The following is a 13,249-nucleotide window of genomic DNA, read 5'->3' on the forward strand; positions in this document are numbered from 1 at the left end:
CCCACACTGTCCTCCCAGCAGCCGGGCGGCTGCGGCTGGCCCTGGAGGTGGCCCATGCTGCCCAGACATGGGGGGACACAACTCCTTGCTGCGGGACTCCTGGGGGCCCAGCCGCCCCTCCGCTCAGCTCCGTGGTGACCAGACTGCCATGACCTCTGACCTGGGCCCCAGTTTGCCCTCAACGGCCCTCAGAGAACCAGCTGCCAGGCCCAGCTGCCCACCCGGCCCCACGCAGGGTCCTCGGAAGCCGGCTCCGACTGCATGGCCCTCGCCTGCTGGCCAGGCGGCCCGGCTGCCCCGCCACGCCTGTCCCGCCCCCGCCCACACGAGCGCTGTCAGTCCCTCCCTGCGCCCCACCTCGTCAGCACCCCTTCGGGAGCTGCCAGGCTGACAGTGGCGCCCGGCTCGCTCCTCTGACCACAGGCTGGAGCTTTTCCTGCCCTCCCTGCTCCTAATCTTCACCCTCTGGCCGCCAGCGCCCTGCACCCACTCCACGCGGCCCCACATGCGACCTGCTGTCTTCTGCTCCAAGCCCAGGGTCAGGCGGACCCCTCCCTCGAGGTCTCCCAGCCCACCTTGGGGTGAGCATCGGGCCCCAGGAACCGGGCCGTACCCTCGGCAGACAGCCCGAACCTCTTCCATCCCTGGCCCCTTGCTGGGTCGCCCGCTCCACCCTGTTGGCCTGGGCAGGGTCTCTGCTCCCTTGGATGTGTTTGTGAAACCCCTCCCCCAGCATTCCCAATCCCACAGCCCCCAGCCGCGGGCCAGACTGGTCCATCTCCCTAATGAGGAAGGAATCAGAACCTCAGAGAAGCTGACAGCACCCAAGCAGGGCTGGGCCAAGCTCCCAAAGGCCCCCAAGTCTTGAGACCAGCTCCCAGAGAGGGCGGCCGGGGAGACTCCAGGAGACGGAGGGTGGCTCTAGTTCCGGTTCAGCCTGACCCAGAGATCACTTCCTCCAGGAAGCCCTCCTGGGTCCACCTGGCAGCGGCTACCACTCCCTACCTGGACCTGTCCCAATGCTCCCCCGAGCTGTCCCTGGAGAAGAGACTCCTCAAATATCTAACAGACCAGATAAGTGTGATCAGTCCCGTACAGCTCAAAGAGACACAACTCGTCACTGTTCCCGGCCCCTGGCTCACAGAACAGCAATGTTCGGGGGCTTCTTTTCGTTGGGCAACTGATTCCCTTCTCGCCTTTGCTCCCAGGAAGCTCAGTGCTAGCCGCGGCACCCACGGTGGGCCCTTCTTCCCGCTCTCCTCCAGCTCCCATGATGCTCTCCCCTCCCGGTCTGAAAGTTTGAGTGTCCCTGTCTCCTCGATTGGATGAACAGTGAAGCCATGAAGGAAGCACAGGACGTGGAGGGGGGGCAGGGAGTCTGCTCTCCAGGGCTAAGAGCTGCCCCAGCATAGACGTCCCCACACCTGCCGAGCCCGAGCCCCAGGACAGTGTTCCAGAGGCTACTTCGGCTCAGGCCCCACAGACCCTGCTGCAGCCTCAGGCGAGTGGGCCGGGGGTGGGAGGCGCGGGGGCGGCGGGTGCAAGCCAAAGTCCCTGCTCCGCCCAGGCCCCGGCTCAGACCGGGGGTCCTGGCGTGGGCCGCACATGGCAGGGGTGGGATGAGGACAGACAGATGGACAGACAGACACACAACAAAAAGTAAAAGGAGCAAGTGGGCCCCGCAGAGGGCCACCTGTCGCTCTCACCTGTCAGGCGCTCACCTGATCTACAGGCCAGATCCACGTCCTTCTCAAAGTCAGTCTGCAAGACAGAGACGGGCAGCGTGAGGGCCATGGGCCAGTGGGCGGTGCTGGGCTGCTGCCCCGGGCCAGCCCCACGATGCCCGCGGGGTGGCAGGCAAGGGTGGCATGGAGCTGCAGCCACGCCTCAGAGGAGCACGTGAGCCACGTGAGCCACGTGAGCACACGCCGAGGGCCGAGGGGCCACCGCTCAGGGGTGCCCCTTGCCAACGTGTTCACCCACGTGACCTCCTGGGAGATGACCACGCCCTGCATACTCTCGCCGGTGTGCATGGCACGTGCGTGTGAGCACAGGCGAGCAGGCATACGTCACATGCGTGTGCGTGCGTCTGTGAGCACGGCCCCCTTCCAGGGACACGGGAGGCTGGTCCCAACGCAGCTCACTCCCGCTGTCGTGCCCCGGCCATGCTCCTCCCGGGCTCAGTGCGAGAACCCCTCTGCTGGCGGCGATGGGGGCCGGCCGGCGGGGAGGGGCAGGGCGGGGATGCAGGTCATCAGCACGGCCCTCTCAGTGGTGGCTGTGGTCCCTACCACAGCGCCTGTCCCATCTCAGGCTAGGAGTTGGAGAACCCGGCTCAGGCCACCCAGGACGGGCTGTGGCCTCCTCTAGGGGCACTGGGACCCCAGGGGATGGCCAAGCCCTCAATCTCAAACCTGGAACTTCCTTCCCTGAAACACAGAGGTCGGGCTGGCGAGACCACAAAGGCTGAGGTCAGAGGTCAGGCCGGGAGCAGCATCACGGGTCCAGGACCCGGCATCCTCCGCCTCCGGCCTCTGTCCTCACCCCCCAAGGAGGCCAGCAGCCTAGTCCGGGCTGGCCGCCGGCATCCGCTGAGGCCCTGTCTGTGACCCTAACAAGCACTGTGAAATGGCCAAGCACCCCGAAGACTGAATGAGCACTTCCCGCCTGCCAGGGGCACCCCAGGGAGTGGCTGCCACAGAATGACAGCGTGAGAATTCACCCATGTCACCCGGACAAGGCGGCCTGACGGGGAGTCAAGGAAGCTCCCGGGGGGACCTCTCAGGGGACACCTGCAGGGTGGGCACGGGAGGATGAGGGGTACAGGGGGCAGCACAGGACGGTGCCTGTGGTGCTAGAGCACCAGGGCGTCGGGTCCTGAGGGGGCCTGGCTGAGGACAGGGCCGCAGCAGCGCCAGGGTGAGTGGACAGGCCAGGCTGGCTCCCAGGGAAGAGCCGGGCAAGCCGCCTTCTGCTCCTGGCTGAGCTTCGGGGGACGCAGGAGCTGAGCGAGAGCCGGGACACCCACAGGGCAGTGTCTGAACGAAGGGCTCTGGGGCCGGCGTGGGCATGGAGTGGCCGCCAGCCCGGCCCGGACTCACCAGCTCAGCACTGCCCATCCCCCACCCCTGCGCCAGGAGTTCGCCCTGGGAACCTCAGTTTCCCCAACCTCAAACTGGGCTCAGAGTCCCTCCCGATGCGGCTGTGGGACCTGGAGCAGCTCAGGTGCGGCTGCGTCCCCGGCTGCGTCCCCGGCTCCGAGCCCTACCATGAGCTGGGCGTGGCCGTTCTGGAAGGAGCCGCCCGAGTCCCCGTTGCCCTCCTCCTGGCGGTCCACCACACGGCACTTCACAGCGTCCTGGACCTGGGGGGAGACGGGCGGTCAGCGCAGACTCTGCCCCACGAAGCCTGCACGGCCCCGGAAGGCCAGGCTGAGGGTCCTCGAGGCGGCGTCTGTGTGGGGTGCCCACCCCGGACCCGCCAGGCCCAGGGCCCCCCTCCCGTCTCTGTCCTCTCCGTGCCCTTCGTGGGGTGAAGTCAGAAGCATGGGCCCCCCGGCCGGCGTCAGGGAGCACACACCATCGGGCTGAGGGTCGCTTGGTGTCGGACCCGTCCTGTGTCACCATGGCCTCGGCCTCCGTGTCTGTCTCCACAAGCCGAGGGCCTGGCCCTCACTCCCTTGGGAGACGCCGTGCCTGAGCGTTCCCAAGGGGCCGGGGACTCCTCGGAAGGGGACAGTGACGACAGCTCCGTCGCTCGGGCAGCCTTCCTGCGGTCACCTACTTGCGTTCCAGTGTCCACCTCCGTCCTCGGCGGGCCACGGCCTCTGGCTCGCCCGCCCCTCAGCTCCTTAGTCCCTGCTCTGAGGCCTTCGACCGCGTGTCTTCCTGTGCTCCGACCTCTTCCGTCACCCACTGTTCCTGTTTCACGGAAGCCAGGCCGCTGAGGGCCAAGAGCGTGGCCTTGGAGCCTGGTCCGCGTGTGACCGCCCGGGGCTCACAGCTGCCCGAGGTGATGGCTCCGTGCCGGGCTGCGGCTGCTCCCTCTGCGGAAGGGGCTGTCGGGGGCCGAGGCCAGGCACACGTGGGCGCGGAGGACGCTGGGCTGGGCCTGTGATGCGTCTTCCCTCGGGGCCGTCTCCGTGGCCGCTGGGTGGGTCTGTGGCTCCTCCGTCGTGGGCTCTTCCAGCTCCTCAGGATTTGAGTGGCCTCTCGAGACCAACGGGGCCGCTTCGGTGGCAGAAGCTTCGGGTCTTCACCACTCTGCCTTTCCCTGGGGTCAGAGCCCCTGGAGCCGGTGCTCACATCACCCAGGGGTGCGAGCCGGGGGGCCCGAAGCCGCTCCACTCCTGGCCTTCCCTTGGCGTACGCGGGGCCCGGGGGCCCCGCTTCCTGAAGCTCCCTGGGCACCAGCGGTGGGAATTGGCCACTCTAGGGCCCTCTGCCAGCCGCGGGCTGAGCTCTGCTTCCAGCCACCTTGTTGCTGCCTCTTCTGTTCCTTCATCCTTTCAAATCTGTGTGCCTCACAAATGCCCTTGGCTTTCTAGAAAGTTCCAAGGGAGGCAGAGCTAACCCACTCTTCCGACGCCCACTCCCGCCCCTGGGCCCCCCTGGCGCCAGGACCTCGTGCCCTGTCCGTCCGCGGCCACCTGCACTCGCCCTCAGTGCTCTCCACGTGACCCTGAAGGAGGCGCCAGGTCCACTGACTCGGTGGCCGAAACGCACGCGTTCCCACATTCCGAGCCCGCCGAGGTCACCTCCATCGCCGCTGCCAGCCACGTGGCCGCTGCGACGCAGTCCGGTCAAAACCTCCTCCAGCTCCCTTCTAGAGAGGCCCGGAAAACGCCGGAGCGCGAGTCTCGGCTGCCACCCACGTCTCCGGTGGCTCGCACGGCCCACGGGGACCTGCGGCGCCCCAAGGCCACCCACCTCTCTGCGCAGGATGCAGTGCACCATCACGATGACGAAACCCTCCAGCGAGTCGAAGACGGCGAAGAGGATCTGGAAGAGGGCGGAGCGGCGGTCGGTGACGGCGAGCACGGCCGACATCCAGGTCACGGCCAGCAGCGGCAGCACCACGCAGGAGCTCCACAGGGAGGCCCTGCAGACGGCGTGGCGTCAGGGTGTCCACGGCCCAGCCGGCAGGGGACACCGGGGCGGCCCAGCCCCAGCCCCAGCCCGTCTGCCTCCCCAGGGCCGGCGAGGCCACGCGGGGAGGGTCCCCCATTAGCCCCTGCTGGGCCTCCTTCCCCCTCTCCCCTGGCTGGCCTGAGTTCTGCCAGCAGCAGCCCCCGTCCCCCATCCCAGGCACCCAAGCCTGGGACGCCCGGGTTCCTGACTGTCCGGGAGACCACTGGCAGGGGAGGAGATCCCCGCCGGTTCCAGCTCCCAGGGCCCGAACGGCAAGATGGCCACAGGGAAGCGTGCTCGGCCGGGCCTCTGAGCTCTGGGCAGAGACGGGGAGGGACAGAGGGACAGGAGAGACCCCGACTGCTCGGGGCGGAGGAAGAACATCTAAGAAGGGAGGTGGCCGGACGGAGGCGGCCAGACAGGTAGGGGACCTGGGCGGAGACGGACCGACGGGAAAGACTGGCCGGCACTCTCCCCTCTGGGCTCCTGTGCTGCCCGTCCAGGGGAGGGGCTATGTCTGCCCCACAGCCCTTATCCCTCTCCAGGGGGTCCTTCAGGGACACCCCTGCCCAGACACCACCCTCCAGAGCCCAGGCCCCGCCCTGCACCACCACGGCCTACGTGTGTGGCCGCTCTGGGCCTGTTTCCTGACCCGTGGAGACATCATGCTGCCTCAAGGGACTGTGACAGCAGTAGCATTAGCAAGATGCCTGGTATGCAGCAGGGGTTTAGGACGGTCCTGGCCACCATCATGCCTCTCAGGGCCACCGTGGCCTGAGGACTCAGCCAGGGTGAGTGCTGCCCCATAGGTGGGTGAATGCCCGTAGGGACTCCAGGGGGCTGCTAGGGCCACTGTCCTGGTCACCGGGGGCAGGGGCTGGCGTCCAGACAACTTGCTCCCCTCCTCCCGCACAGGATGAGCACGGCAAGGCGGGCAGGTCAGAAAAGAATGCATGGGCCACCAGGAAGGAGCTGGGGACACAGGACAGCGGGAGAGGCTCGGAGGGCCTGGGATCTGGCCAGGACAAGGACCCCCAAACCAGTGGGGCCTTGGCCGGGGGCAGGAACTCCCCCAGACTGCACGTTCTGCCCTACGGCCCAGCACATGCTGGGGGCCTGGCCTCGAAGCCTGGGACAGCTCTGTGCTCACCTTAGGACGTCTCCCCTGTGACGTGTGGCACCGCCCGCTCCGGCCTGTCTCTAGGACCCAGTCCCTGGGACCAGTCCTAGCCCCGCCCCTTCTCCTGGTCCTGCCCCCACCCAGGCCTTCCCCAGGCCTCAGGGGCACTGCACACGCGGGCTCCCCTTCCTACACGGCGGGCGAGCACGCCGCCCCGCCCCCACGCCCGCTGTGCCCACCCCTGCTGCTGTCTGTCCTTTGCCCCGTCCTGGCCGGGCCTCCGTTTCCCTGGCACAGCAGGTGGGGCCCGGTAGCCACTCTCCTTTCCAAAACAGAGCTTGTCCAGCCAGGACCCCAGACGAGCCGCGCCCCCGCTCTGAGCAGGCGGGGCAGAGCCCGGCACCTCGTCTTCCGTGAGTCATCCTCTCGGGCCCGAGGCCTGACACCCACAGCCGGAGGCGCCTGCGCTGGCAGGTGGCCAGGCCGGGGATCTATAAACCACTCAGTCCCGAATCCCGGACTCTGCAGAGGCCTCACGGAGGAACCCGTGCAGGTCGCGCGTGACTGGGGGCTGGGAGGGGAGGGGGACGGGCCGTGGGCAGCAGATGCCCCTGGGCGGCTCTGAGTGTGGCCTGGGCTGGGCACGCCCCCCACCCCAGCTCCGGGCAAGGTGCTGCCCTCCACCCCCATGGACTGGCGTGTGAAACAGGGCTGTGCCTGAACCCAAAGGGAGCTGGATCCCCGGGTGTGCCCCACAGTGGTCAGCCAGTGGGGGCCCAGCACGAAGCAGCAGCCTTTCCCCTCGAGACCCCCACCCCAACCACCCAGGCTTGACCAGACCCAGCCCTGCCCGGCACCGGCGTCCACCAGGGCTCGCTGGCTTCCCACAGCCAGGACCACCCTCCGCACGGCTCCCGCGGCCCGGAGCGTCCCAGGGGCCTGTGTGTCTGAACACAGGACAGCCAAGCGCTGTCCAGGCAAACAGGCCACGCTCCCTGCAGACTCAGCCTCCGGCTCGGACCCCGGCCCACACCATCCGCCCTGCTCACAGCCTCTGGTGGCGCCCACGGTGTGTGAAGCAGCCTGCTGGCCCCAAGTCCGCCCACCTGCTTCCACGGCCATGGCCGCCTGTAACACCCACACACGTGGCCACACTCACAGACATTTACTGACATGCAGACGCACACGTGAACACCCCGCACCCACTCGTGTGCACACTCCTACGCCACGTGCGCAGGCTCACACGCAGCCCACACTAGGGGTGCGGGCCCGGCACCCCCAAGGCCGCCTGCCCGCAGGGTCTCCCTGCCCTCCCGTCTCTCGTCTCGGGGGGAAGGAGGAGAGGGCGAGGGCAGGGCAGGGCACGAGGTGGCCAGAGCAGGAGAGGGCAGGGGCTGCCCAGGAACCCCACGTGGACAGCAAAGCTGACAGAAAGGACCGAAAAGCTTGAACAAGCAGCACGGGACGCAGAGGAGCACGGAGCCTGGCGGGCGGAGAGGCGCTAATGTGGCATCACCGGTGGCGGCGGCGGCGGTGGCAGACGGGGCTCCGCACTCGGCCCGAGGGGGCCGGGCCGCCGACTCCGAGTGGAATTACGAACGCAGCTGTCACGGAGACCAATGTGGGGGTGAGCTGAAAGCAAAACCACACAGCAGTGCACCCCGAGCCTCCTGGGGGACAGGAGGGGTGGAGTCTGAGGTGCTGGGGTCCTTGGGGCCCCCTCCACCTGACGCACCCAGAGCCTGGGCGCAGGAGAGCAGGGCCGGTTCACCTATCCATCCGCCCAGGTGTGCACAGAGGGACCACGGCCACTCCCTGCTGGTCCCCACGTCTGGTCTGACCGCACGCTGCCCCGACCTGTCCAGCGGGGGCATCGGAGAGCTCCCTGGGCGGAGCCGAGTGCGTGAGCGGACACACAGCCCTGTGCAGGCGGCCTCCCTGTGCAGGGCGCACGTCGGGGCGCCAGTGCCCAGCTGGGAGGGGCCCCGCTCTGCCATTCGCCCTGCCTGAGGCTCAGTCTGCTCAGCCGCGAGACAGGGACGTGGCAAAGCGGGCCTTGAGGGTGGCTGCACGCCGCCAGCAGGCCTGCCCCAGGTATGCGTGTGGGCGGTGCCCAGCCCTACGCTGGCCTTGCTGTGTGACCACTGTCCAAGGGTGCGAGGAGGCTGTGTTCCAGGGACAGACCGGGACAAGGCCTGCCAGTCCGCACGTCCCGACCGCAGAGCACGAGGCCAGCCAGGCTCCCAGCCACTGAGTCACACGCCTGCCCTGAGGCAGGCTTCTAACCAGAACCAGAACCCACCAAAGACCCAAGAGAACAGTTTCCAGAAGCCTTAGTTCCCCGAGGAAAGCAGGAAAAGCAGAGATAGAGAGGGAGAGGCGGGGGGACGGACGAGCCGAGCGAGACGGGCACGGAGGGGGCCACACAGACAGAGCCGGGACAGGGGGGCGGACAGGGCAGCAGCCACGGGCGGCAAGGAGGGCGGGCGTGGGGCCGGGGCGGGACGGGGGGTGCTGTCTGGGCTGGCAGTCGGCCGGCCACAGCCTGGGGCTCCCGGGCACGGCCCAGGCACTCAGCAGAAACACCGGCAGCGCTGGGCGCCCTCTGGCCAGGCACTGCCCCTCTGAGCTCAGCTCTGCCAGGCAGGAGGACACCGGGCCGCCCACTGCACCCTCGTCACGGGACACGGTCCTCGCCCGGGGAGCGCCTAACCCCGGCGGGGCGGGCGGCATCCTACCCTGCCCGCTCCTTAAGCTTCTTGTCCGCGATGCCGTCCTTGGACACGAGCCTGTTGAACACCAGGATCCCGATGGCCATGTTTACCTGCCGGGCACAGGGCGGGCTGTGGGGCGCCTGCAGCCGCTGTCCCCACCCCACTCACGGACAGGCTCCGGGCCAGCGGCGGAGCCCCCCGAGCGGGCCCCAGGGGCGAGCCCACAGTTGTGCCTTCGCCCTGCTGTCCCCTCCTGCTGTCAGGTGACATGTTCCATGCCACCCAGGCCCCCTCCCACCCCCCACAGGGCCGGGCACTGCAGCTCAAGACTCACACGTGACCCTGCCATGTGACCCTCCCGCCTGGTGGGCTCTGCCAGGGTCAGGGGCCCTGCTGGGCGGGTGGACACGAGGGGGCCAAGCGGACCGGCTGGGGCTCAGACGGTGACAGGGGCTCTTCCCACAGGCTGGACGGGGTGGGAACCCTGGCCGGGTGCCGGGGTGCACTGACCTGGCCGGCCCAGAGGCCTGCCCAGCACCCCTGCTGCAGCCAGCGGCTGCCTGTGAAGCGGGGATGCTCTGCCCAGAGAACAGAGGTCAGGCTGAGGTTGGGATGAGCCTGTCCCTACCCCGAATAGGGCTGACCAGGAAGCACGCTCAGACACAGGAGGGACCTCCCGCGACCGCCAGTCCAGCTGGCCCTCACCCTGTGCTCCCCGCTTCTTAGCGTCCGGGACCTCGCCCCGACCAGGCCTCTGTCCTGGCTCCACCTGGGCCACCCCTGCCACCGGGCGCCTCCCCAGCCGCCTAGGGCCGGCCCCACCCCGAAAAGTGTTCCTTGGTATTGAGAAGACCCTCGTGCCCACCACCACCCGAGACAGAGAAGGTCCCCAAGCACCTCGTCGGTGGTCTGCACAGCCCCGGAGACCCTCTAGCCGGCCTCCCACAGGTGGGGGCCCAGCTCACACCCAGACCCCCTGGATGCCCTGCCCTCTGCTCCCGCCCTGCAGAGGGCTGCCCGACCCCATGGGTCCCTGGACCCAGACCCTGGTCCCAGAGGTGTGGGGAGCGGGGACAGCACCACACACAGCGCTGCCCAGGCCCTGCCCCCACCATCCTGGGAACACAGCTCCCAGACACAGGCGCCAGCGCTCGGTGGCCAGGCGGGCTGGAGATGACTTCCTGGGGGCCCCTGTCCTGATGGGGCCAGAGGAGAGCAGGAAGCAGGCCACCTGCCACCCCGCCTGCAGCAGCTGAGTCCAACGGTCATCCGCGTGTCCCCACTTCCGGAGTGGCCCCGTGGGAAGGGTCCCATAGTGGGTCATGCTCCCTGCCCTCTAGCCGCACCCCGGGAAGGGACAAGGGCGGGAAGGAGGCCAGTCCTAGAACCAGCCCTGGCCACAGACTCGCGGCCGACGGGCCAGCATGCAGCACCCCCTGCCGCCGCCCCGCCCCGCCCGTGCCTCGGAGAACGAAGGAGCCGGGAGCGAGGCTGCGCTGGGCCCACCCGCGGCGCTGCCCACCTCCACCCACCCGCCCCAGGCTCCCCTGACTCGTCCCCTCAGCCTCCCTTGGGTGTCAGGGCTGTGCTTTTCCTGGCCACGGCCAGCTCGTGCCTGAGGCTGGACGCCCACGCGACGAGGGGGTGTGGCCCACGCGGAAGACTCTGTGGTGGCAGCACGCGGGCCCCCAGCCTCTCCCCGCCCCTCCGCAGCCAGGAACGAGCCCCACGCCACGGGGCGCCTCGTCCCTCACCCACAGAGTGTGGGGACGGCGGAAAGAACTCCGAGGGCCGAGGGGAGGCGCGGCCCTCCTCCGGGGCTGACGGCCAGCAGCCCCATCTGCGGAGAAGGCTGGGCCCACCCAGCCTCGGGCTCTGCCCACAGCCCCGCTGCCCCAGCCCTCCGCCTGTCCACCTGTCCCCACCCGCCCCCGGTCACTCACTCAGCAAGCACGCACAGAGGTCCACAGCTGGTGCCAGAGTCAGGCAAGCCACAGTGTAAAAAATGAGGCTAGTACCCCAGCCCGGCCTCTGCCCCCTGCCCCGAGGGCAGGTCAGGGAACTGTGGGTGCCACCCCCACCCCCAGTGGGCAGCAGAACAGCCCAAGGCCCCAGCCTGGGACTGCGGGATGGGGTCCGTACCAGCACGACGGCGGCGGCTGGTCCCACGAAGGCATAGAGCAGTCCCCCCTCCAGGGAGAGCCAGCAGCTGGGGAGGGAGAGAGCAGGTCAGCGGTCAGGCGAGGGCCCCGCCCCGTCACAGGGGGGACCCCGCATCTCCCACGGGGGCAGGCGAGGGGCAGGATGCCCACTGTGCGCCTCCTCGTGCGGACCCTCACACTGGCTCTCCAGCTTCGGGTCCTCGGGGTCCCCGGAGGCTCCGTCACCCCAATCACAGACGAGGAGCAGGCCCAGGAAAGGGGCGCACCTGCTCGGAGCCGTCCAGCAGAGGGCCCGGGGCCCTGCCGACAGCCTTCCCGACTGTCCCCTCCCCGGGCCCGCCCGCCCTCCGCCCACTCTCCCGGTCTCCCACGCAGACCCTCCCTGCAGACTCGATGCCCACTGGGCCGGTCCCTGGCCCAGCCCTTCACCCGCTCACTCAGCCCAGCCCCGCGCCTCAGCACCTGGCCCTCTGCGCGTTCGTCTGGCCTAGCCCGTCCTCACGCCACACCTCCCCGAACCCCCTGGACACCACCGCGGTGCCCCCAGGAGCCCCCAGCTGCAGGCGCGGTTTCCTCCGCCCCGGCGCCCCTGTCCATGCTGTACGACGCCGCTTCATCCCTTGGAACCCCACTGAACACCCGCCGCCTCCCACCCCACCCCAGTCCCGCAGGCCGGGCGCTCCTCCCTCCAGCACTGACCCTGCTGGTAGCTCAGCCCTCACCCACGTCCGCTGCCCCCACCGCCCAGCTGGGGCTGCTCCGGGGCTCGGCCACGTCCTGTCCCCCAAGGCCCCAGAGCAAGCCAAGCCTGAGCGGCCAGTATCAGCCCCTCCTCCTGCCTCACCCCTCGCCCAGTGCCCATGGCCCCTGCAGGCTCAGCTTCTCCACCGCGGGAGGTCACGTGGCCTCCGAGATAACCCAGCTCTCCTGGCTGGGCATTCAAGGCCCCTGGCCTGGCTGACCCTTCAGAGCCTCCGTGGCCATGTGTGACACAGCCCCCACCGCCTGCTCTGCCCTCCGCTGGACTCTCCTGCAGCCCCACTGGTGCAGGGATCAGCGCCCCGTCAGAGGACTCAGAGGCCGCACGGACCTGTCCAGCGAGGAGCTGGGAGAATCCAAGAGCCCAGGACCGTTTCTCTGGGTCCCGCTGCCCGCCACCGGGTAGGAGCCGGCTGATGGGAGGGGGGCGGCCGCCTCAGGGGCCCGACTCCAGCTCCCGGGGGCCCCACCCTCTCCTAGCCTTGGCGCTGTCATCTGTGAGATGGCGGCCCAGCCAGCCGTCACTCCCAGGGCGGTGGGGGGTCTGGGGGCACCACGTGGCCTCCCCCCATCCCCACCCCGACTCACTAGTTCATGGTGCTGTACCCTTTAGCCTTGGTAAATCCCACGGAAATGGCCACGACCAGTGCGGGGAGCCCTAAGGAAGGACCAGAAAAAGGAGTCGGTCCCCCCCACCCCGCATCCAAGGCCGCCTGCCCTCCGCCTCCTTCCAGCCTTGCCGGCAGACGGTGGGGGCCACAAGTGTGACCTTGAAGACCCCCAAACAGAGAAGAACTGAGCGTGTGAGAGAGGGAACAGGAGTGGGTGGGGGTGGGGACCCGCAGAACTGGGGGGCAGGGCTGCCAGGTTAGCGAGTAAAACACAGGACACCCAGTCGCATTTGAATTGCAGATAAATAAGGAAATATCTTCTTGGTATAAATACATCCCAAATACTGAACGGGACATACTTACACTAAAAAGTTATCCACCACCTGAAATTCAAATCGAACTTGGCTTTAATCATCTACATGGAAATCCTGCGGCTAGATGGACGCCTGGCAGGGAGGGGACCACCCAGGGAGCCCTTGGGGACAGAGGGGAGGGGCAGCCGGGCCAGGACCAGGGCCAGAGGCCGGGGAGGCGGCCACTCACCCCAGCCCAGGCAGAGGAAGCGCTTGCGGATGAGGCGGTTCCGGAGGCGGCCCGTCACGGCCATGTAGGACTGCCAGGCCTCGGTGAGCACCCAGCAGAAGGACGACAGGAAGAAGAAATGCAGGAAGGCAGCCACCAGCGTGCACACCACCTGGGCGGGCGGCGGGGAGGCTGGGCAGGTGCTCGCTCCCCAGGCCCCCGCCAGCGTGAC

At 68.7% G+C, this 13,249-nt stretch overlaps 1 protein-coding gene across 1 annotated transcript in view; it reads right to left on the reverse strand.

Moving 5' to 3' along the window:
- The window catches only part of LOC105301997 (adhesion G protein-coupled receptor B1-like), a 19,221-nt gene that overhangs the window by 1,728 nt on the left and 4,244 nt on the right, over positions 1–13,249 (reverse strand). The window contains exons 3-9 of the mRNA XM_023520291.1: positions 13,039–13,220; positions 12,473–12,542; positions 11,106–11,172; positions 8,988–9,073; positions 4,929–5,100; positions 3,269–3,364; positions 1,707–1,761 (exon numbers count right to left, since the gene is read on the reverse strand). Of these exons, the coding sequence (XP_023376059.1) occupies positions 1,707–1,761; positions 3,269–3,364; positions 4,929–5,100; positions 8,988–9,073; positions 11,106–11,172; positions 12,473–12,542; positions 13,039–13,220 (728 nt within the window). The remainder of the gene's footprint in view (positions 1–1,706; positions 1,762–3,268; positions 3,365–4,928; positions 5,101–8,987; positions 9,074–11,105; positions 11,173–12,472; positions 12,543–13,038; positions 13,221–13,249) is intronic.

Source organism: Pteropus vampyrus, unplaced genomic scaffold (genome assembly GCF_000151845.1).
Source record: "Pteropus vampyrus isolate Shadow unplaced genomic scaffold, Pvam_2.0 Scaffold256, whole genome shotgun sequence".
In the NCBI taxonomy this organism is placed as follows: Eukaryota; Metazoa; Chordata; class Mammalia; order Chiroptera; family Pteropodidae; genus Pteropus; species Pteropus vampyrus.